This window comes from Fukomys damarensis, unplaced genomic scaffold, assembly GCF_012274545.1.
Source record: "Fukomys damarensis isolate Sample0158 unplaced genomic scaffold, DMR_v1.0_HiC HiC_scaffold_22, whole genome shotgun sequence".
Classification (NCBI taxonomy): domain Eukaryota; kingdom Metazoa; phylum Chordata; class Mammalia; order Rodentia; family Bathyergidae; genus Fukomys; species Fukomys damarensis.
Window position 1 is genome coordinate 7842694 of NW_022900934.1, and position 23588 is coordinate 7866281.

General features: G+C 40.4%; 1 protein-coding gene across 1 annotated transcript in view; it reads right to left on the reverse strand.

The window, feature by feature from the left end:
- Dok5 (docking protein 5) overlaps positions 1–23064 on the reverse strand; it is a gene marked incomplete at its 5' end in the record, with an annotated part of 206608 nt that extends 183544 nt beyond the window's left edge. The window contains one exon of the mRNA XM_033767084.1: positions 23020–23064. Coding sequence (XP_033622975.1) covers positions 23020–23064 — 45 coding nt within the window. The remainder of the gene's footprint in view (positions 1–23019) is intronic.
- Between the last annotated feature and the right edge of the window lie 524 nt (positions 23065–23588).

Here is a 23588-nt window from a genome sequence, read left to right on the forward strand (position 1 = left end):
TTTGTTTTCTGCAACTTCTGTCGCCCTGCAGGCCGTGGCACAAGGCACAGAATAAAGTGAGAAATAAAGCGGGGTCATTAGCAATATGTTCACGCAGGAATACGTGTTGGTATTTTTGTAAATTGTAACCACAGTTGTCAGCACAGTAACTGGGATGGTTACCTGACCACCGACTGCTTATTTGTTACTCGCTTCCTTTTATTGCACGGTGAGGAAGTAATCAAGGACTTTGGAACTGGCCAAGGGAAAGATAAATTGATGAATTGGGGATATACTGATTTGGGCTTTTAATTGGGAATATATTTATGTTATCATAGCTATCGTTCTGGTATAGAAAATGAGCCCCAGCTTCTCAAATCGCATCTCTGTCTTTCTGATACATTTTGTCCTGATGGAGGCTCTGGGATCCAGACAAAACTGCCCTCATTATGAGAATAACTAACCACAGTAAAAGGGAAACTGAACTACTTTTAATTCTCCATCTAGAAAATAACACTTTAAAATTATTTTTATATGAAGGAATAGCTAAAAGGCGTGTTTACAAAAATGTAGAGAAATAGGTACTGGAAAAGGTATGAGTCATAATTTACAAAAAAAAAACACATGCTATTTTCTAGCTTTTGTAAATACCTTGTTTCTAGATTTTGTGATACATAGGATTTTATTAACTTTAAAATAATGTTTAATTTGTGATTTATGACTTTCGTGATTTAGACTTTATGATTTCTCATTCTCATTCCATATCTTCTATATTGAATTCGGTACTCACTCATATTTACAATATCAAATTGTACATTCATAATATTTCACTGCCTTTAAAAGAAGGGTGTGATCATGGTAAAATCTTCAGACCACAGAAACCAAGATGTTTCTGCGGCTGTGGCCCAAGCAGCTGAACCCTAACCCCATGAAACAAGTCCTGCAGTGGTAAAGTATCTACTCGTTGGCCTTGGAGGGTGACCGTGGTGTGTTTGGCCCTAAATTCCTTCCTTTGGTATTTTTTTCCTCTGAAATCCATAGCCAGTGTTTCTCTTTCATTCTGGAGACAGCAGAATTACAACACTAGGTGCCGTGTCTCAGTCCAAAAAGTACATTTCCCTAGAGAACTCTGCACATCCTTCCTGTCCCTTGACTGTGTGCTGTGTTGCTACTCTGTGAATTACGGAGATGTGCAAATTATATCTTATCTGATAGAGGCTCAAATCTTCTGCCATCTCATCCCATGAGGAAAACACTGACTTTCTCTCAAAGAACTAGGATTAGAGGTTCCATTTGACCCAGCTATCCCTCTGCTGGATTTCTTTCCAAAAGAATCATACCACAATGATAAATGCTCACCCATGTTTATAACGGCACAGTTGTAATAGCTAAAACTTGGAAACAGCCCAATTGCCCATCAGTTGGAGACTGGATAAAGGAGATGTGGTTTTTCCCTTTGAACTGGTTACATCCACCTATATTCTTCATGGGAGTAAAAGAAAATCTTTAATACATCTTCATTTTAGTTTTTCTTTTTTTTTTTTTTTTTTTTGGTACCAGGGATTGAACTCGGGTCCTTGCGCTTGCAAGGCAGGCCACCGATCCGCTGAGCTAAATCCCCAGCCTACATCTTCATCTTAGTATCTATCTCTTTGGGAGTCATGATTTTATTTCTTCCTGAAAATTATCTTTGAAAATGGTCAGAACTAAGTTCTCTCTTTTCCGGAAAGGAATCTTAGCGATAGCCTGACTTTTGTTACCTGAGAGATAAATTGATTTCGCCTCTAGGCTCTGAAATTATTGTTCTTTACCCTCAGGAATAAGAAGTGTCCTCATAAATAAATACTATTAGTTTTTTTGGCATATGGTAGTGAATCAAACACTATAGAAGGAGCCTCTAATTTAAGACAGTAAAAAAAATGATTCTGATGACCTTGTTTTTGAACTTTCTGATTTATTAGAAACTGTAAAAGTTATTAAAAAATATGGTTAAAATTGCAACAAATTACACTGTTTTACATTAAAAAATTGAAACATCATACAGTTAGACACCGGCCAAGTGCTATTATAGACGTCCACATTCTTACGCATAATTATTTGAGTTCAAAATCACTGAGTCTGTTTTCATCCATGTTAGTGCTATTACTGTCTTAAATCTGGAGGATAAATAAAAATGTAATGTGTAATATGATGTTATTTTGGTCTAAGATTTGTTCTTCAGACCGACTACATGAGATCGCTGAAATATTGTCCACAAAGCATGTCTAGACTGCAAGTAGAAATGTAGGGTAATTTTTGGGACATAGATACAGTGACTCAAACCTACTGCTTCTCCACAGCTACTCAAGACATTTCTTTTTTATCTTTTGCTAAAAATTCATCTTCATATGAAGGAAGTTATACATTTTGTTTCTTTGTGACTCACGCGACGAGCTGAAATAGATCAAGACTAAATCAGTTCTACAACTGCAAATAGCACAAGTTCAAAGGTGTTTGGGAAAAGTTACCTTCAAGACTCCGGAGCATTGATACTAGTTAATTTTCTTTTTTAAAAGGTGGTTACATCAAAATACTTAAGAGCTGAAATAGATCAAGACTAAATCAGTTCTACAACTGCAAATAGCACAAGTTCACAGGTGTTTGGGAAAAGTTAAAGACTCCGGAGCATTGATACTAGTTAATTTTCTTTTTTAAAAGGTGGTTACATCAAAATACTTTCTAAAAAAATTCATTTAGAATAAAATTCACAGCTTAATGTTAAGTAAAAAAAGAAAGAAAACTCCCCTGACAGTTATCTTAATATTTTAATGAATAAGAAATAAAATAAACATATAGAATGAATTTAATTACGAAAAAGGCTGAAAGTTACATATAAGACTAAAAGAAAAAAAATAGCCAGAGATAATGGCACACACCCATAATCTCAGCACTGGGAGGCTGAGACAGGAGGATCACAAGTTAGAACTCAGCTGGGGCAGTTTAGCAATCCAGCAAGAACTTGTCTCAAAAGAAAAAAATACAAAGGGCTGGGGATGTAGTTTAGTGCGAAGGCCATGGCTTCTATTTCTAGGGCTGCAAAATACATACATATGTATACACAAACTTTATCTGTAGGTTATTCAAAGCTGATTTCAATTTTCATGTTTATACTTTTCCACACTTTAAATTTATTATAAATTTATTTAAATTTATTTATATACTCAGGTTTATTTAAAATAAAAAATTATGTTATGTAAATGCTAAATAATTGGACAATGGCGGAGTCCAAATTCTTTAGCACAACACAAAGAATGCATGTGCGGTGCGGCTTAACCGACTGCTCTGCTGTTGTCCCTCGCTGTCTTTACACACTCTCCCTTAAACTCCAGCCACACAGAGAGGATGACATGGGTCGACACCCCTGGGCTTTTGCACACTCATATTTGCTCCTTTCATTCCTGGGTCAGAACAACCTCCCCTGATTTCTTTCAGTGGCACAAGCTGTATCCAAAGCATTTTGGAAACACCTCTTCGGTGGGATGTCACATGTCATCGCTATTTCTTTACATGCTCTCTCTGCTACCTGCAGGTCAACAGCGGGCACCATCTGCCTCTTATAAGTCTTTGGGCCCCTGTTGTCTATACTGGCATTCAATGTGCTCTGGATTTCCTGAATAAAGGAGTGAATGAGCAACAAAACCTAACTCACAAGATTACAGGGACTCATTCTCAGTTTCATGCAAATTATATTCTAGGAAACCTGAGAGTACTTCCTGACTTCTCTGTAAAATTACTGTCAGAGCTGACATTCTTTTCCTATAAATTCAATGAAAATGAAGCCAAATATGAATTGTCTGTGTTGAGAAAACCTTGCTTTCTTCCAGAATGAATGGAAGAAGCACTCTTTTCCTCTCTGGGGACAAACTGAGTTTCCCCCATGAAGTGTTTAGTGCATCAATAAAGGAAGCAGTTTCTGAAACTTGCTGCAGAATCACATCTAGGTCAGAAATTATCATCCTTTTGTGTATATCTCACTTATTTTGAAGTTACTTATTATACTGATTTTTAAAATACACCTTGAGGAGCTTAGCTCCAATTGAAAGAAAGGTGGTGGAGCTTGTGGTGAAAGAATTCAAGGGCTGGGCTGCAGCTCAGTGGGGGATAGTTGGCTAGCCTAGGTGGGGCCCCAGGTTCAAGCTCCAGATGAGAGAGAGAGAGAGAGAGAGAGAGAATTCTAGACTTCGTAAAGTCTATCTCACGAATATGCCCTCATTTTTTTTAATTAATCTAGCAGAAAAAGGTTTAACAATTGCAGAGTACTTTTTCCTCAGAAGACATGCATATCATTTCCTCACTTAGCAGCTCTATGAGGAGGTACTGTTATCATCAAACACAAATGAGAACATGGAATCCTTGTGCTGTGGCTTGAGTCACACCCCCCCGCAACAAGATATGTTGAAATCCTAACCCCAGAGTCTTTTAATATGATCTTAATTAGAAATAATGTTATTACAAACATTATAACTTAAGATAATGTAACAGTAATGGGTGTAGGTCTTTAGTCCAATATGAATGGTGGCTTTATGAAGGAGGAGGAGGAGGAGGAAGAGGAGGAGGAAGAAGAGAAAGAGGAAGAGGAGGAGCAGGAGGCGGCCACGGTGGCGGCAGAGATTGGAGCAACCCCAGCCAAGGAGCACAGAGGACTAAGCAAATACCAGAGGCTGAAAGAAGCCAGGAGGGTTCTCTTCTGGAGACTTCAGTAGAATATGGTCTGATGACTCCTTGATTTAGGGTTTCAGGCCCTCAGAACTACGAATCAATACATTTCTGGGTTTTTGAGGCCAGTTTTTAGTACAGGTGTGTTTCACGTAATGACAAGGATGCCGTCTGAGAAATGCACCCTTAGGTAAGTTCATCCTGTGAGACTGTCACAAAGTCACACAAAATCTCGATGGTATAGCCAATGGCCTCTTAAGTTCTGTGGGATAGATGCCACCCTGTACGGCATTCATTACTGATCAAACTTTTGGCACGCAGCACCGACTGTACTTTGCAAGAGCAGCCTTAGAAAACTAGCACATACAGATAGATTCAACCCATTGCCAGGATTTTATATCTACTTATTGGTAAAAACAGGCTTAGGGGCAGGTTCTCTATTCTCTGAATAAGTCCTTAGTTGCAGTTGAACAGAAGACTATGACAACGGTCTGGTTAGAACTCTGTACTTAAGATTCTCCTAGTTCTGCTGTAATTGTTGGCAATAATTGTTTAGTCCTGAAACCTGTAGAACATGAAATATAAATTTTCACAGAGAACGGGGTGGGGGCTGTCTCTTCTCTTAATTTTCCATTTAATCTTCTGTAAGGCTGATCTTAGAACTAAGAGCAAAGCAAGTAGGATTAAACCATTAAACTGGGTTATGGTTTTGCATTCTCTTTCATGCAGCCATTTATCTGTCTTGATGTACTGTGAAGTCAAGATTTCTGCTTATTAACCTTTCAGCAAAAGCAAGCCTGACTTTTTGGTTAGAAGCTAAAATATTAGGCACAGTTACCTCAAATGGCACTTGCTTTGTACATGGAGGAGTTTGGCCTTGTGGATGTTCTTTGCTAAGTGGCCATTTGTTACCTGGAAGAGGGAGTCGGGATGAGAACGAACAGTGAGCAAAAGTGAATAAAATGTTCAGGTTTGTGCTAAGGATTGACTTGAAGGCTGCTAAGTGATTAGACTGTGATATCCCAGGTCACCAACATGTGACAGGGCAGCAGAAGGGAGTTCCACAGTCCTAGTCCTGCCCCTTATCCTCCCAAAGGACCTGGTCAGCTTATATAAGCTCTGCACACAACTTTCTCATTCACCAAGTGGGGATAGGAGGTAATAATACATTCCTTGTCAGACTGCTATAAGCATATAATGTTGTTGAAATCCAAATTCAGGCAAAAAAAAAAAAAGAAAAAGAAACGAAATGAAACAAAACAAAACAAAAAAACACCCACCAACCAAGATATATCATGCGAAGTTACAAATTCCCAATGATGAATGTATCATACTCCATACCTAAAATGTACTAATAAACTTAAGGAATAAAAAAAATCACTCATAATGCTTTGATCCCAGACCATACCCGGAATAGGTAATCACTAGAAATGATTTTACATAATGCTTATCCCAGACCATACCCGGAATAGGTAATCACTAGAAATGATTTTAAATCCATCCCAAACAACACATGACCGCTACCCAAAACCACTCTGCTGACAGCTAACAGCAACCTCAGGCCATGAGGCAGGCCCCACAGCTAACAACCTGTTAACTTGACTCTGTTTCTGATACCTCACAAAGCCTTTAAGGCTACACATTCTTGAACCCTAAAAGATCAGCTCTCAAGCACACCTGTAATCCTAGCACTCTGGGAGCCTCAAGCGGAGGGATTGCAGGTTTGAGCTCAGCCTAGGAAACTTAGCAAGATATTGTCTCAAAATAATAAAAAAGAACTGGGGGTGTAGCTCAGTGTAGGCCCTGAGCTCGATCTCAGTACAGGAAAGAAAAAACAAATCAGTAGATCAGGGTCTCCCATGCTTAGCTGTGTGCTCCAGATCTTGAACAGTAGACTCTTACTTCAACACTAAAAGGACAAATTATTGAATACAGATGATGATGACAGATACTTGATAGATATATAGGTAGTTGGTAAGTAGAAGGTAGACAGATACATGCACGATGACACATAGATACCTTAGTGCCTGTATGTAGCAAGTGCTCACTAATGATTTGTTATAATTATTAAAAAACCATAGTGGCCTTAATCTGCTAGAAGGCCAGCAGGAAGAGAGGCAGTCAAAATCTAGGGTTCAGGCATCAGGGCGACCTGACTTCCAATGCTAGCTGTCACTTCGCTTAGTTTAAATAAGGCATATACCAACCTTCCATAAGAGTGGCCGGCAAACTAAACTGGGCTAAATCTAGCCAGATGCTCACTTTTTTAAGCAAAGTTTTACTGAAACGGGACCACACCGGCTCGTGTATGTAATGTCTGTGACTATTCTGATCTCCAATGGCAGAGTTGAGGTGTCGTGAGTCTAGTCTAAGAGTCAGGGACAGCCCAGTAAGGTATGCTGAAGACCATCTGGCACTATCTGTCATGCAGTCATGGGCCTATCCTCATGCTCCATGACATGGGGATGCCACAGTTCACAGAAGGCAAACTATTTATGATTATCTGACCTTACAGAAAATGTTGATGTTAGGGTTCAGGTCTAAAATGTTGCCCACAGAGGCTTATGTGTTCAGAGAGGGGACTTTTCGAAGGTAATTTGTTCACGGGAGCTCTAAGTCAATAGGTAGATTCACCAACTGAGGATTCCTAATGCGAGAACATTCTGGAAGGCGACGGAGCTTCAGAAGTAAAGCCTAGTTGAAGGGAATGGTTCATGGGGATTGGTCCTTGGGACCCATAGCTTATCCCTTGCCTTTCTGCTCTTTTTCTCTCTCTCCCTCCCTCCCTCGCCTGGGTGTCATGAGGTAAGCAGCTTTCCTCCTGCAAACCTGTCCACCATGATGCTCTCTGCCTCCCCACAGGCCAAACAGCGATGGAACCAACTAGCCATGGACTAAGACCTCGGAAGCCATGAGTCACTGTGAACCGTCCTTCTTTCAGGTGGATGTTCTCAGGCCCATTGTCACAATCACAGAAAGCTGAGTGCACGGCTCACCCAGCTGTATATGGAGATGACATCAGCAGCAGCGCCTAGGGGGGCGGGTCCTGAATGCTGAGTGGAAGAGGACACCTGGAAAGTGCACAGGGAGGAACCTGACGCAGTCAGCTCTATGACAAGGGTCAGAAATCAGCAGCCAGATCAGTGGGAAAAGCTCAGATCGTTTTTTATTGAATTTTAATTATGTAAGTGGGACACTACTCTTGAATTTCCTGCAAATCTTCATCTTTTTCTTTTCTAAAAAATTAAGTTCACCTCAACCTGTCTGATTCCTGTAGTCATTTTCAGCGGAACACGCCATTCCTAATATTGGCCATTGCGGTCACTCCTTTTCTTTTAAGAGGCCACCCAAAGGCTCTTTAATTCTCCCTGGTTCTGATTAAAAATCTAAACATCTCTAGTGAGAGGATGGTTTACACACAGCAGAAGCACAACATGTGTGATTTAGGTAAATTAGTCTCCAGCACTGTTGTAGGCACCAGGGGAAGGTGATTTTAAGTGGATGGGAAGAGCGGCCACCCTGGGAGGAAATATCTGAGCTGAGCCCCCCAGTCTTGCAAAAGGGTAAGAAAAGCACAGCAGGCCAGGTGGGCAAAAGGTAAGGCAAGCATGATGTGAGGTAAGGGTCTTGGGCTGAGAGAGCGTGGCTCGTTCAGGGAGAGGCAACACTGGCGATGACACAGAGGGACAGAGTCAGCTCAGGGGGAACCAAGAGAAACAGTGGAGCTTCTGGGAAATGGGATCTGGTGCACTTTCCTCAGAGGCAGCTCTGGGTGCTCTCTGGGGAATGGTGAATGAAGGGGTGATGGTAGCTGGGGTCTGGGCCCCTTTGGAGAAAGTCATCAGGGAGGGCTTGGCAGCTCCGCCGGAAAGAGGAGGCACAAAGCTACCATGACCCCTCTGGGTGGGCGGCGCAGGGCCCTCACATAGGATGGCTCGGTGCTGTGCGCGCCGAGCCAGAAGGGGAAACTGCCAACTGGAGCAGGACCAATTTGGAGCCGTGGCAGGTGCTGGAGCTCTCCTCCCAAAACGCTCTTCAAAGAATTTCGTATAAATATTTAATTAAACATGTGAAGTTCTAGCTAGAAATAACCAGTTCTACATTAAGAACCCAGACAAGAGGCCTTGCTGCTTATGTGTTTCAGTGAGGTCTGGCGGGGGAGAAAATACTTTGGAAATCTTTTGCTCATACGGGCTTGTCATTACCCCTAAAATTAAATAACCGATAGGAACTGGAGTTCTTTGGCTGGATCTTGATGCAGGGTTGGTCCATCCATTTTGACTTTCAGCAATTAGCATTAGCTTGGCTCATGCATATTCTGAAATATTTAAATTGTGTGAACTGCTGTGCTATGCACGTAACACTGCATCCCAGCCTCAAAAACCCCTGTACTTGTTAACAGTAATGATGATAAATGGGTGCTTTCAAAATTAAAGAAGTCCTGCCATTTGTGACCACAAGGATGAACATGGAGGACGTCATGCTAAGTGAAATAAGCCAGGCACAGAAAGATCAATAGTGCATGATCTCACCTGTGTGGGGGGTCTAAAATAGTCAAACTCATAGAAGCAGAGAGCAGATGGCAGTTGCTGGGGGACTAGGGGAGAGAGACAAAGGGAATGGCCCCAGGAGATAAAGGTTCAGTTATGCGAGGTGAGTACATTCTGGAGCTGAAGTTACAGAACGGTGACCCTAGTGGATACCGAATGTGTACTTGAAATCTGCTAAGAGAGCGCACCTCAAATGCTCTCAGCAAAGGAGGAGGAGGAGGAGACGGAAGAGGACAAAGAAGAGAAGAAGAATGGAGAGGAAAAGGAAGAAAGGAAGGGAGGGAGGGAGGGAAGAGGGAAAAGTGAACAAAAGAAAGCAGAAAAAGGTAATAGTGACTGAAGTGACGGATATGTTGATTAGTTTGATTATGGAAATAATCTCACAATATATACACATCAAGTTGTGTACTTTAAATCCATTATGTTTTGATTGCTAATTATACTTCAATACACCCAGAAAAAGATTACATGAGTGAGTTATATGAGAAACGCATAGAGCAGCACCTCTCAGTAACTATGAGCCAGTATGCTATACCATTGTCATCATTATTGCTGTTACCAGTATTCCTGTCATAATCACATTCCTTGTTGCCGAGACACAACACCCAACAACCACAAATTAAAAGAGGAGAGGTTTATGTCACTCACGGTTTAGTCAATGGCAGATGGTTCTGGTTCCAAGGCAGAAGGCAGTTTAGCAGCGGCGCCGAGTGGAGGAGAGCTGCTCACATCACGGTGGCCAGGGAGCAGAGAGAGAGGAGGACCCAGAAAGAGAGACACTTTTCCACACCACAGCCCTGGTGACCCACCTGCCTCTTCCGAGCAGGCCCCACCTTCTCTAGTGCCCCATGGTGCAATCACCTTCCAAAAGCTCCGTCCTGCCGCACATGGCGGAAGGCCCTTGGGGGACATTCTAGATCAAAACCACAACAATTACTGTTGTTGTTGTTCTCATTAATTCAGTCAATGCTTGGATGAGAAACCCGAAGCTCAGAGAAACCTGAACAAGCTGCCCTTGAGGCTCCAGCCTTGATGTCCACTGAGGTTTCCCGTATGCACACACACACACGGCTATCCCCACAAAACACAGTACTGGCAAGGTGCACTTAGGACCTCTGATAAATTATAATAGAATCTTTATGCCCTAAGTGTGCTGCACTTGGCAAATTTAAAAACACACCTTGAAAAAAACCTTTACAATAATTACAGACCTAACAGTGCGAAGTAATTCTCCCCGAAAAATATCCTGTGATCCTGACTCTGATTCTGATTTCTAACAATAAATTCCCTAATGTTGTAGTTATGATTTGGATAGGGGCCTTGCTTTATATATGACACCCTGAGGAGAAATTTCCAAAGGCGTTTTCTGATTAATGGGGAGTTTTTGTTTGTTTGTTTGTTTGCTGTTTTTTCCTGCTTAGCTTAGGTGTTTTTTTTTGTGTTTTTTTTTTTTTTTCCAGCAAGGTCTCAGGGGAGTAAAAAAGAGGATTATTCCAGTAGGAACATATGCAGAATTTAGGATCCTGCAAATCACTGTCAACACGGTGAATATTATTAAAAGGAAAAAAGTATCTCTAAACCTGCACTGTGCTGAATGCTGGGCTGTGGGACCCTCAGAAATGCAACCTGATGACGTTCGCCCCACCCTGCTCAGTGACGGGGGCCAGCCCAGCCTTGGTAATGTTCCACTTTCCTCTGTCATCTTAGTTCTTGGTGTTAACAGGGCTGTGAGCAGAAGGGAGAAGAGAAAAAACTATTTGTGCACCTGGAACCTGTCACAAAATCCCACCCAGATGAACTGAAGCCTGCATTTCTCAGTGCTGGAAAAGAAGTACTCTCCCCTGCTCCTCCTTGCTCTCAAAATGGTCCAATGAGCACTTGGAGCTTAAAGGAATCAGGATCACCCAAGGGCAAAGGAAAGGTTGAGAGGATTTCAAGAAAGCCGACCTGCCTGGAGCCTTGATGCTATCAAGCTGGGGACCCAACACTGTCAAACTGCCTTTGCCCAGAACTGTGCTTTATGTGAGAAACAGAATCAGTTCTTTTCAGTGAATGAGTGGCTAGTCTCTTACTTGCAACCCAAAGCATTCCCAACTCTGGCCCCAGTGCCCCGACTCCTGGTGTAGTCCCCTGTTCCTTCTAAAGCAGAGGGGAGCCACCCGTGGGGAGGGCGGGACTCCTGTATGATCCCCAAAATGCTGATTTCACAAAGATGGCTGCTCTCCCTGAAAGACACAGAGGCTGTCGGGCCCTGGGTACTGACCAGGCCTCGCCAACCCCGCCATGGACATCAAGGATGCGAGCCCTCCTGCTCATGTCCAGGCCACTTCCAAGCCTCTGTTTACACAAGACACTCTCAAGAGTGAGCTGTATCTCCCAGCACAATGAGTGTGCGGGCCAGCTCCTCACTGGGACTGCAGCCGTGACTTGCTGAAGCCTGGAGCCCTCCGTGATGCCAAACTCCCTCCTGCTCCTCACCGCTGCAGTCCCCACATGGGACTCGGAGGCAGAAGGGGCTGACACAGGCGTGCAGCCCCTGCTGCTGACTGGGCATAGTGAAGGCTTTGTTTCTGAGCCCAGAGCCTCCTGTCTTCCGCCAGTGGCGCGAAGCTTTGCAGGTTGGATAAAACGTCAGACCCTTCCAGTCTTGCAAGCCTTCTAGAGTAAAATGTGTCCAAAGATGAGCTGCTGATATTCCCTGTCCTGAGCCTGAGGGCCTCTCCCATTACCCCTGCCATGAAAATCTACACAGCCATTTCCTGGAAGTCACAGTAATTCGGCACAAAAAAGCACAGTCTTCAAGATGTCACTGACTCAGCACAGAGCCTGCCATTTACCAACTATATGACCACTTGTGTGAGTGTGTGTGTGAGTATGTGTGTGGTACAGGGGATCAAACCCAGTCTCTCGCATGTGCTAGGCAAGCAGCCTACCACTGAGCTAAACTCCCAGCTCTGTGTGCACCTTCTTCAGCCTTTCAAAGCTCCAACTTTCTCACTTGGAAAGCAGGAAGAATGATACCTTTTCTAAATGTTGCCATGAGTTTTTTTGCTCTTGAAATACGCACACAATATTTAATACATCATAAGCAAGTCCCTGTGGCTTCCACTCAGTCCAGACCAGCACATACTGGCTGCTGGCAAGTCTCCTACCCACCCTCCTTGATTACATTCTCTATTTGACTCATTTTCTAGATGCATCCAGAATCAAGTGTTAGAAACCACACCCTACCTTCCCGCCCTTCACCCTCCTACAAGACATTGTCCCATGATAATGCCTTATTGGGACTTACAGAATCCTTCAAATCCTTTAGATTTGCTTTTCTCCTTGCACCGTGATATGTGTGTGCGACTTGTTAATTGCTAAAATGTTTCACCAATAAGAGTGCTTAGACTCCATCAGTATTACTAAATGAACTAAAGAGAACAAACACTATGTTTATATCATCAGGATATTTTTGTTTTGTTGTGTTTTTCGAGACAGGGTCTCACTATGTAATTCAACCTGGTCTTGAACTCACTATGTGGTCCAGGCTAGCCTGGAATTCATGGCAACCCTCTTGCCTCAGCCTCCCAAGGGCAGGTATTACAGGCGTGCACCACCATGCCCAGCTATTATCAGGGTATTTATTAAGAAGGTGTATAGCCAGTAAAAATCTTCAGGTAGGACTGTGCCACAAAAAAAAAAAAATTAGCAATCCATAGGTGTCTCACAAATCTATGTCCACTTTTTGAAATTCAGTAGTTTATGAATAATATTATATCTTACCTTTTTTGCAACCCTCAAACTAAATACAGTATTGAGGGAACTCTTTCTCTTCTAAAGACAACCTGCGCACATTGAGCAGAGAATTCCCTGAAGATGTTGATTTTAGTCACATAGTTTTCTTTGACTCCTGTGCCCATATCCCTCAGGCCCCATGTTGGAAGCTACGAATATCAAAGGAATTGGAGAGGACCCTAAGATGCTCAGAAAAGTCCACAAAACAGACATGAAAATAAATTTATGTTGTTGACTTGCACAGAAATGCATTTCTAAGAATATGAGCTGTTCACAGACATATATGGTTTGAGATGAAATTTCTTATGCATTAATAATATATTCCATAGAAAATTACTAGTTTCAGGACAAATATGAAATGCACTTTCATTATCATTTGAAAATGTCTTTTTTTTTTTTTAGGAAGAAGAGCTTTTAAAAGTCATGATGCCCTGGAAGAAGCATGTTTTAGGCTTGATTTTTACAAATATTAAGTGCAGATAACATGTTACTTTAATATCCTAGAGGAAATCTACTCAGGTCCTTTATAACTTTTCTGCAATATTCAGGCTTTGGATGCTGAACTATTAATATAATGAAACTACACACTGCATTATAAACATTGTACAGTTTATAAATAGTCTGAGTCATTGCATCCTTACAATGATTATTACAGTCTTTGGCTGATCTTGTTTCTTAGCATACATTTACTAACTTATTGCCTATAAGAATAAGGAAAATCTTTTTCTTATGTAAAAACAATGTTAGAATTAACCAATCACATAGAGAAGAAAGAAAGATTCTTATAGTTCTTTTAGTGAATATATTGTATAGGAAAGAGTAAAAGAGGCAGGGAGAAATATGTAGGTTAAAAATATGGCTTTTTTTTTTTAATTTAGCTTGAGGTCAGAAGGTGAGCAGTCAAGGAAACTGATTTCTCAGTCTTCTATTTTTCAGTTTTGCTACTCCCAGTGTATGGCTTCATTCTCAAGACTGTCTGATAAATAGCTAAATGGCTGCCACTGTTTCCACCATTACATCTATATTCCAGCCAGGAAAGAGAGAGAGAGAGAGAGAGAGAGAGAGAGAGAGAGAGAGAGAGAACAAACAAGACCTGTGAGTTAAGATTTTTTCAGGTGCATCCCAGGAAGTTCCAGCAGGAACTTCCATTTGTATCTCTCACTGGCCTGAATTTTCACATGATGAGCCTTCAGAGGATGATAGGAAACAGACTTTTTCAGAAGTACATTGTTTTCCTCAGCAAAATCATGGGTTGTCTGAGTAAGAAAGAAAAGCTGAAGAACTATTGGAGACCTGTGAGTTAAGATTTTTTCAGGTGCATCCCAGGAAGTTCCAGCAGGAACTTCCATTTGTATCTCTCACTGGCCTGAATTTTCACATGATGAGCCTTCAGAGGATGATAGGAAACAGACTTTTTCAGAAGTACATTGTTTTCCTCAGCAAAATCATGGGTTGTCTGAGTAAGAAAGAAAAGCTGAAGAACTATTGGGCAGGCAATTTCTGCCTTAATATGGTATAATAATAATAATAATAATTAGTTTTCCTTAATATTTGAAGACAGACATAAGATTGTACAGGATTAGGAATAAAAGACAAAAAATACATTACCTCATTTATGATTTTAAATCCTTATAACCTAATGAGTTTATTCTCGATACTCTGAAAAATTGAACACCTAAATTCAGAGGTATTTTTCCTGTGAGTTGGAGTGGTGTAAGACAGGAGGTCAATATCATAATTAGCATTTTAGCAATTGAGTAATGATAGCCATTGCTTATTAGATGTCTAGGAGTGAAGGTGTTAAGATACAGAGGACACTGCTGGGTTATAAGATACCATGACTCGCCTGACAAGCTTAAATATGATCTTTTAAACAAACCAGACACTGAAAATCATTTTCGAAGAATGACATATTAAGAGAGGATCTTTCCTTCTGACCATCACTGATTGGCTGGTGGTGGCCATGGAAGGTTGCCATGACGACCACGGCTGGTGCTGGTCTGGGCCTGGGCTGAACTGGAAATGGCAGCCAGCAGAACACTGGCGCTTCTCTAAGGCCTCACACACTGTACCCTGCCACAGACTCAAACATAAATTTGACTTTAGATTTTTCTTTGTATTTTTCCTGTGCTGGGGATGGAACTCCGAGTCTCCCACATTAAGCAAGCACTTTACCACCAGCCTACGTCTCCAGTCCTCTTTTTTAATTTTATTTTTAATCAGTCTGATGAAACTGTCCAAGCTGGCTGTGAATCTGTGATCCTTCTATCTCAGCTTGCTAAGTAGCTGAGGGTTCAATGAGCAGCATCTTGTTTATCAAAACACACACTTTTAAACTCCACTTTTACAGATAAGTGAAGAGAAACAAGCCATGGGCGTTAGGTTACTTAGAATTTGAAATCCAACTCCAGAGTGTGGTTCATAACGCCCACACTTCACCACAGCTCTGCAGAGAAAAAGGAGCCTGGGAGAATGGAGAGGAACCAAGCCCCTCGTCCCTATCCACTACTGCCATTGGCTTCCGTCCAAAGCCCCACCCTCTCTGTAGATGACGCAAATCCGGTACACAAGCGGGGTCAGAAAAGTCTTTTTCAGCGTGTGAATCAAGAAAGCACACACGCCAAGAGAGACGGAGCAGAGGGAGAACCCTGTTGGGATACGGAAATGGGTCAACTCAGGGGCCTCTTTTATTATTTATAATAACCACTGGACAGCTTTGGCTCCCATTTCCTTCCACTTTAGTTATTTCTAGCATCCAGAAATGGACTTTGCACCAATTATACGGCCACTGTGACAGTCACTGGTGTTACCCAAGGAGGGATATTGAAGCAAAAGTGACTGTTGAAAGCAGTTAATAGATACTTTCATATCAGAATGACTTGCTTTCTCTTAAAACAAGGTTTGAATAAAGAAATCCCAGATACAAGGTGAATTAAATAGGTAAATGGAAGTTGTTTTTAACTTACCTTTTTCCTTACTAATGTACCATGAATTTTTCTCATGTTATTAACTGTTACTCTGCAATGACGGTTAATGTACATATGATGTTCTATTGGGAGGCCATGCTACACTGTATCCACTACATTTACTGCTAAACTTTTTGGCTCTAAAAGGCCAATTGTTACAGACTATGCTGCACTATATATAGCTAATTACCCCAAGCCTAGTGTCTTGTTTTTTCTTTTAATCTTGTACTTCCCTACTAAAGGACCATCCTTGTCTTAAATTGCATACAGCTGCCTTGTAATGATATGCACATGCTGTGAAAAGTTATGTTTGAGATATTGGGACCTTTAATTTGTCAAATGTTTGGAAGAAAAATATCCTGCTCTCATTATAGAATGCAGATGGCGCTTCGAAACTTACAAACTATGTCAGTTAACAAAGTGAAACATAAGAGAATCGTGTTATCAAGTGACCTTATTTTTTTGGAAGGGACTTCGTGACTCTTGGAAAGGCATAAGCAAGCTGCCTTCATATACTTAATTATAAGGACACCAAAAGTAAGCCCACAAAGCACCACTTACAATAATTTCAACTATTAATTCCAAAAGTGGGCCTTTCTAATTATAGACGGTTGTTGCTGGTTATGTAAGTTGTAGATCTAACTAAAGCCAAACCTACCCTAGCTGGATTGAGCCTCACACTTCTAAATTTTTAATCATGCTGCTGTGGCATCAGCACTACTCTCTGCAGGCATTTCAGAACTCGTGACTCAAATTAATCTCCAAGGAAAATTCCAGAAATGAGGGGAAAATGTGAGCAAGGACATGGTCCCATATTAAAGGCAAATATCCCTGCTTCTCTAAGAGGAACAAGCTCTTAAAATGCAAGTAACAATAACCAATGGCCTTCTTCATTGTTTAAAATCCATCTTCTGGAAGTGACCCAAGGTTTTTCCAACTCTGCCCCATCTTTCAGTGAATCATAGAATTCTCACCAACCATCAACACAGTAGTGGAACACAAGTGACAAGCCCTGTTTCACCCACAGAGCAGAGCAGGAAAGAAGTGCAAAAAACCAATAACTGAACCAATTAATTAATTCTACAAATATTTATAGAGAAGTGAATAAGACCAAAGATTCCACCTCTGTATAGTTTACAATCTATTGGTAATTAAGAGTGGTTATAAAACCCACACCAGACAGTTTTTAAAGTAAGCTTGCCAACTTTCTGACAGCAAGAATAGGACTCTGCCTGAAGAATACATTCATTAATCTTTCCCAAAATACTGGATATAAAGCACTCAGAGAACAGACTTTCATGTTAGTTATTTTTAAAATTAATAATATCTCTATTTTAACACATATCTGAAAAATGCTTCTCTGTTTAAGCCACTTGCATTTTATATATATTATATAATATATTATATATATGATGCTATGAGGCAAATTATGAAGAAAACACATAACTAGTTTTGTAAATGCCAGTATCTTTAGAAAGTGATTTTATAATACACACATGATTCCAAATTGAAGTTGTATGAATGCTTAATATTAGAAAGGAGGGGGTGAAGGGAGGGCAGAGGTAAGGGGAAAAAATGAGAATCAAGACTTGTCATGTAGAGGCACAAGATCCCAACAATGAATGTAACTGTACTGTATCCCTAAAATGTACCAATAAACTCAAAGCTGAAAAAAAAAATATTAGAAAGGCTTTCTTAACTCTAGAACACTTACTTTTTCAAACACATGAACATATATATATGTACACAGGTACACACTATATATCTTTCTTCAAATGACTGTGCAATATTGATTAGGGGTTTGTTGCATTTCAGCCCCTGCTCTAAACATTTTATTTATTTATATAATTTATGTAATACACTCAACAAAATTATGAAATATATAAACAAATCGATAGAAAATTTCTATAAACATTGAGATAATCTAATAAAGTGGCAAGTATAAAATCAATATACTAAAACCAATGGCCTTTTCATATACAATATAAAAATGATAAACTCCAGAAGATACAGTGGAAGAGAAGGAAATAAAAATGAATGAATGAATGAATAGAAGACATAGGTATAAATTTAACAAGAAATGTTCAGGAATCATAAAAAAACTATAAAATACTCCAAAGGGACATGAAATTAACTTGGACAAAAAGAAAGAGAGAATCATATAAAGATAGGTATCATGCTCTGTAATTTAATTTATAAATGTAATATCATCCAAATCCAAAATATGTCCAAATACAGGAGCATTTTCTAGAGCTAGACAAGTTTATTGTAAAATTCATTTGGCAGAGCTTAAAATCAAAAGTACTCAAGAAAACCCTCAAAAGGAAGAATAACAGCGGAATAGAGAATCGCTACTCCCTGCAGACATTAAAGTACACACGAAGCTTCTACAGTAAATGACATTATATTACTGAATGGATGGATATACAGAAAAATGGATCGGATGAGGAACCCAAAAACAGGTAGAATTATATAGGCACATCAATGTGCAAAATTTTCAGAATTATAACTCCACTGGGTAAAGTTGGACATTTTAATAAGTGGTGTTGAAATACCTGGACTGCCATATGCAAAAAATGATGAAATTAGACATAATCCTTACACCCTACACCATAATAATTTCCAAATAGTCAAAGATTTACATGTTTAAAAAAAGAAGCGATACTAATGTTAAAAGAAAACATTGAAAAACCATTCTATAGCTTGAGGAGGCAGGATATTTTTCTACATACAATTCAAAATTCCGTTGCAAAAAAGGGAGCAATGGTGATTTTGACTACTTAAAATAAATGTTTGCACAATCACCAAAGTAAAATATAAATTACAGAACAGAAAATATATGCAAACTAAACTAATAGATTAATACCCTTTAGACAGGAGGGACCCTTTTTAAAAAGTTAACAATCCTGTTAGAAAAATAAGCACTGGAAATTGAACAGATGGTTCACAGAAAAAAATGCAAATAGACTTTAAGCATCAGATAAAGTGCTCAAGCTTGCCTCGTAATAAAAACATGCAGACAGAATCAATAATAGATGATCTATGACTCCACTCCTCTCACCTTGAGAGGGTCCCTTCCAACAAGTCTCCTTGGACACAAAACATTCTCATGCTCTTACTAGAACACACCTGTTGGGTTGCTTGTCATAGACAAACCTGGACTTCAAGAACGTATGCAGCAGCGGGCTGGGGATTTAGCTCAGTGGCGCCGCTGCCTGCCTCACAAGCACGAAGTCCTGAGTTGGATCCGCAGTACTACTACTACTACTACTAATAATAATAATAATTGTTTAAATGTATGGAGCAGGGGCAGCTACAGAATGGGAGTTGAGCTGCATAGATTCTCACTGCAGGTGCCTAACGAGAATAAACAAACCATGAAGCTGCAGGCTTGGCTTCCCCAGAACTGATGTTGTGTTGTACATGTTGTTAACATTCATCTTATTCTGACATGGAAACATTCCCAGGCAACGAAGAAGATTCCCTTTTGGAAGCTTCATCTGATGCATTGCAAACACTCGAGAAGAGCACACAGTGTCTTTGTTGCTCCTGGCTTTATTTTTCCATCCTGCATGTAGTCTGGTGTTGGGTAAGATTTGTAATTTGTTGGAGTTACTCCGGCAAGCTGACATTTTGTGGGAAAGTGGATACTATGGTTTACTGATTAGGTTGGCAGGAAAAATCCCCCATGCTGCTGTGGGGAAAGGAGCATGTTTATGCACTGCTGATTAGAAAACAAAATGGTATATAAAATTTAGCAGTGTGGAACACAAACAGCTATGCATGTAAACTGTGGCCTCATTTATTGCCGTCTTCTAGGAATCTGAACACACATTAGCCCCCACCCAAAGGCTCAAAACACCAGATGACTGGTAGACAACTGCTTTAGTAAGCAATGCAAAGTCCATACCATGGAGTACTATGCTGCAATGAAGAACAAGGAGTAACTTGCTGTGTTTCTGTAGAGTGATTTCCGGATTATACTGTGAAGTGAAAAAAGCCAGGTCTAGAAGAGTCGTGTAGTATCGATATTTTATCCCCAAAATAGGCATTATACAAGTAGAGCTAAATGTTTGCTTATTTTATAAATAATCAATGGAAAGACAAAACAGATTAAAATTAAAAGGCTGTCTATAGGTCTCAGGAGAAGACCGGTCACGAGGCAGGAACATATGCTTAACTTCTCTGAATATGTGACTGAGTTTCACAGTTACACAACAAAAACGAACCAAACTCTTTTAAAAACCCAATCAATCCATAAAACAAAACTACAATAAAACAAATCAACCAAATAGATATTGATCAGTGGCTTAACTTCATGGAGAGAAAATGTTTAAGTGACATAAAAGCCCAGGAATTTCACTCTCTATGTCCTCAGTGGGATCCAGCAGAAAAGCCCAAATCTTTCAAGTACAATATTGGTAATCATCTTCTCACACCCATGCGTATTTATGCGTGTGAGTAATTACAGATATGCAAGTGATAACAGTGGTACCATTGTCCTGATGCACATGTATATGTGCACATTCATATTGTCAACCCCATGCACAAATATGGATAAATAAGATTAAAATGAAAGCACAAACACTCAGGACTTGATGTACAGCACAGTGACCAGACTTGATAATGATGGATTTGTGTACTGGAATTTGCTAAGTGGTGATCCCAAGTGTTTTCAACACACACACACGCGCACACACACTCACACAAAGGTAACAATGTGAGATGGTAGATGTGTTAATTAGCTTGGCTGTGGTGATCATGTCACAGAATATACATATATCAGGGCCGGGGATTTAGCTTAGCAGTTCGGTGGCCTGCCTTGCAAGTGCGAGGACCCAAGTTCAATCCCCGGTACCAAAAAAAAAAAAGAATATTCATATATCAAAACATCATGCTGTAAACTCTGAACGCGTGCAGTTTTTATTTGTCAGTCACATTCAAAGTTGGAAAATTAAAGCAAATAGGTAATTATATTAACATTATGAGGAACCAAGTTTTTTTTAGCATAAAGGTAAACAGATTTAAATGCAAAATCAAGGAAATAAAGCAAAAATTTTGCAACAGTAAATTATTCACAGTAGATACTCATGTTGTTTTCTGTTGTTATAAAAACAGAATATTTTCTATCTCTGACCAGTGAGAAGTGAAGAGATGAAGACCAGCCATGAAGCACTAAGTCACCTCCACACCAGAGTACTTTCAGCACATGTTTTTCTCCAAGAACTTGGGCTCTGGGGAGAAACGGCAGACCCGGGTCTGAGGCAGGTTCAAAGGGTGAGCAAGGAGAATCCTGCGCACCAAAACCAAGACAGCTGTGAGACTCCTACAATCACGTCAGAAGGCCTCAAGGGCCAGCTTAAAGGAGTTCCCCTTAGCCAAAGATAAAAAGAGTGTGTGAAGAGAAGAGAGGAAGGACAAAGAGGGGGAAAAGGAAAAAGAGGGAAGGGGAGGAAGGGAGGGAGGACAAGATTCTGAAAGACAATTGTGTTAAAAATGCATTCATAATAATACTAAAACCAATCAAAACAAAGAGAAGTTTTGGTTACCTTTGTGAAACCGTGGTTAATAAAGGGGAGAAACCAAGCAGTTTTCCTGCCAGTCCAGTGTGAGCTCTGGCTCAGAGTAACCATGGAAAAGCTCACAGAAAGTTTCCAGCTCTGAAGAGTTGCAGGTAACACATGGAGAAGCGTAGATGTACCACTTTTCAGGTTCATGGCTATACGGGTCAAGGGCTGAGAGAGCGCGGGAGGAGAAAAGCTGCTACAGAGCTCTGAATAATGCATGGTGCAGAGAGCACTCAGCCCCCTGGCCAATCATGATGTCTCAAAAGCAGAGACCTGGCGTTCTCTGCCTCCCCAGGGGACATACAAGAAGCACACGGCATCGCCAAGACCTGCCCTTAAGAGGGAAAGGGGACTTGATCTGATTTATGAAAACAAAAGAAAACAAAACAAAAAACAAAGTAATGTATCATTTGATACTAAAGAGTGCAAACAACAAAATCTAGAATGATATTTTTACAGACTAATCAGATTTCTTTAACAAATACATAGCAAGGGTGGGATGTGGGAAGAAAGATGTGAACTGAGATATTTAAAAAGATTCAAGACGTCAATCAAATACAGCACAGGGACTCTGGATCTTGATTTGAAAAAAAAAATCTAAGAAGAAAATATGCACGATATGATCAGGAAAATTTGAACACTGGATAGTTCATAAAATTAAACAATTAAGATTCATGTGGCGATGTGTCATGGTTATGTTCAACTGTAGGGCTACCTAAGGACTCACTGACAGGTGAAAATAACAGGGTATCTGGCATTAATTTCAAAAGAATCCAATAGCTGAGGGACAAAGGGCAAAGGGAGGTCATGTAGATGAAAACTACATTTGGTCGTGTGTTGATAATTGCTGAATCCAGTTATAGATACAAAGGGAAATCGATTATACTGTTCTCTGTACCTTTATGTATGTCTGAAATTCCCATAATAAGTTATTACAGACTTGTGAACACACACACAGACACACACATGTGCACACACATATATACACACACATTAAAACAAAGAGATGTGGAGGAAAAAGCACAAGACATTAACTTGCACAAGATCACGTAGCAAGTAAGTTACAGAGCTGGTAATCATTATGGAAATTAAAGTTATATTAAAATTATGGAAACAAGAGGAACTAGATATTATTATTTTTGTTAAATCCCCCATTCTTAGCAGGGTATTTGGCACAAAATTGCCTAACAAAGCTTTGTTGCATGAAATATTTTTAATTAATGTCTTGCTCCAAAAAGGGTTTAGAATCAAATGAGTGAATAAAGGCAACATGCAAAGCTTTATTATGAAATTAGGATCTTTCTTTAGATGTGATAACCATATTTCCGGTGGCTCAATATTCATGTAATCCATCTTAAAAAACACACTTCATTATTCAATTTTTCTAACATGGACACAATAATATAATGCTGCTCCTATCATTTATTCCGCTCTTGCAAATGCTTCAGTTTTGTAATCTGTTTTAGAAAGTGTTTTGCTGACCTGAGTACAGAACTCTGCTATGGCTCTGCCCGTGGGTCGAGGCTGTTATTTCCCTCTGCATAGTTCATTCTTCCACAAATGTTACTGAGCACCCACGGTCGGCCAGGTGTCCCACGGTGTGTATTCCAACCCTAAATGGCAGTTTTAAAAAAGTATATGTAAATTATCCCATTATTTTGAGATCATTTTTCCTTCTTGACTTACTATGCAATCCTGTCTACTCTGCCCTAAGCCTCAGGCCAATCACCAAAGGTTCCCTCAGCTACCGCGGGGAGACTAACCACACGCTTTCCCCCCTTTCCGTTTTCACTCAGCACACAAGGCCTTCCGCCAGTTCAGTTCCCATCTCCTGCTGTGGGAATTCCTTCTCACCCCACCCAGTTCCTCAAACACAGAGCAGATCTCTCAGGCTTCCATTCCCCGCAACACTTCGGCCAACTCCTTACATACGAAAGAAACTCTGAGCGTAGGGAGGAATTCGTGGATTGCTGAGGCAATGCACACACTCACATAATCCTTGCCAAGAATGCTATTAGTGTTGTAGCAGAGAGCTTATGATGTTCCCATTG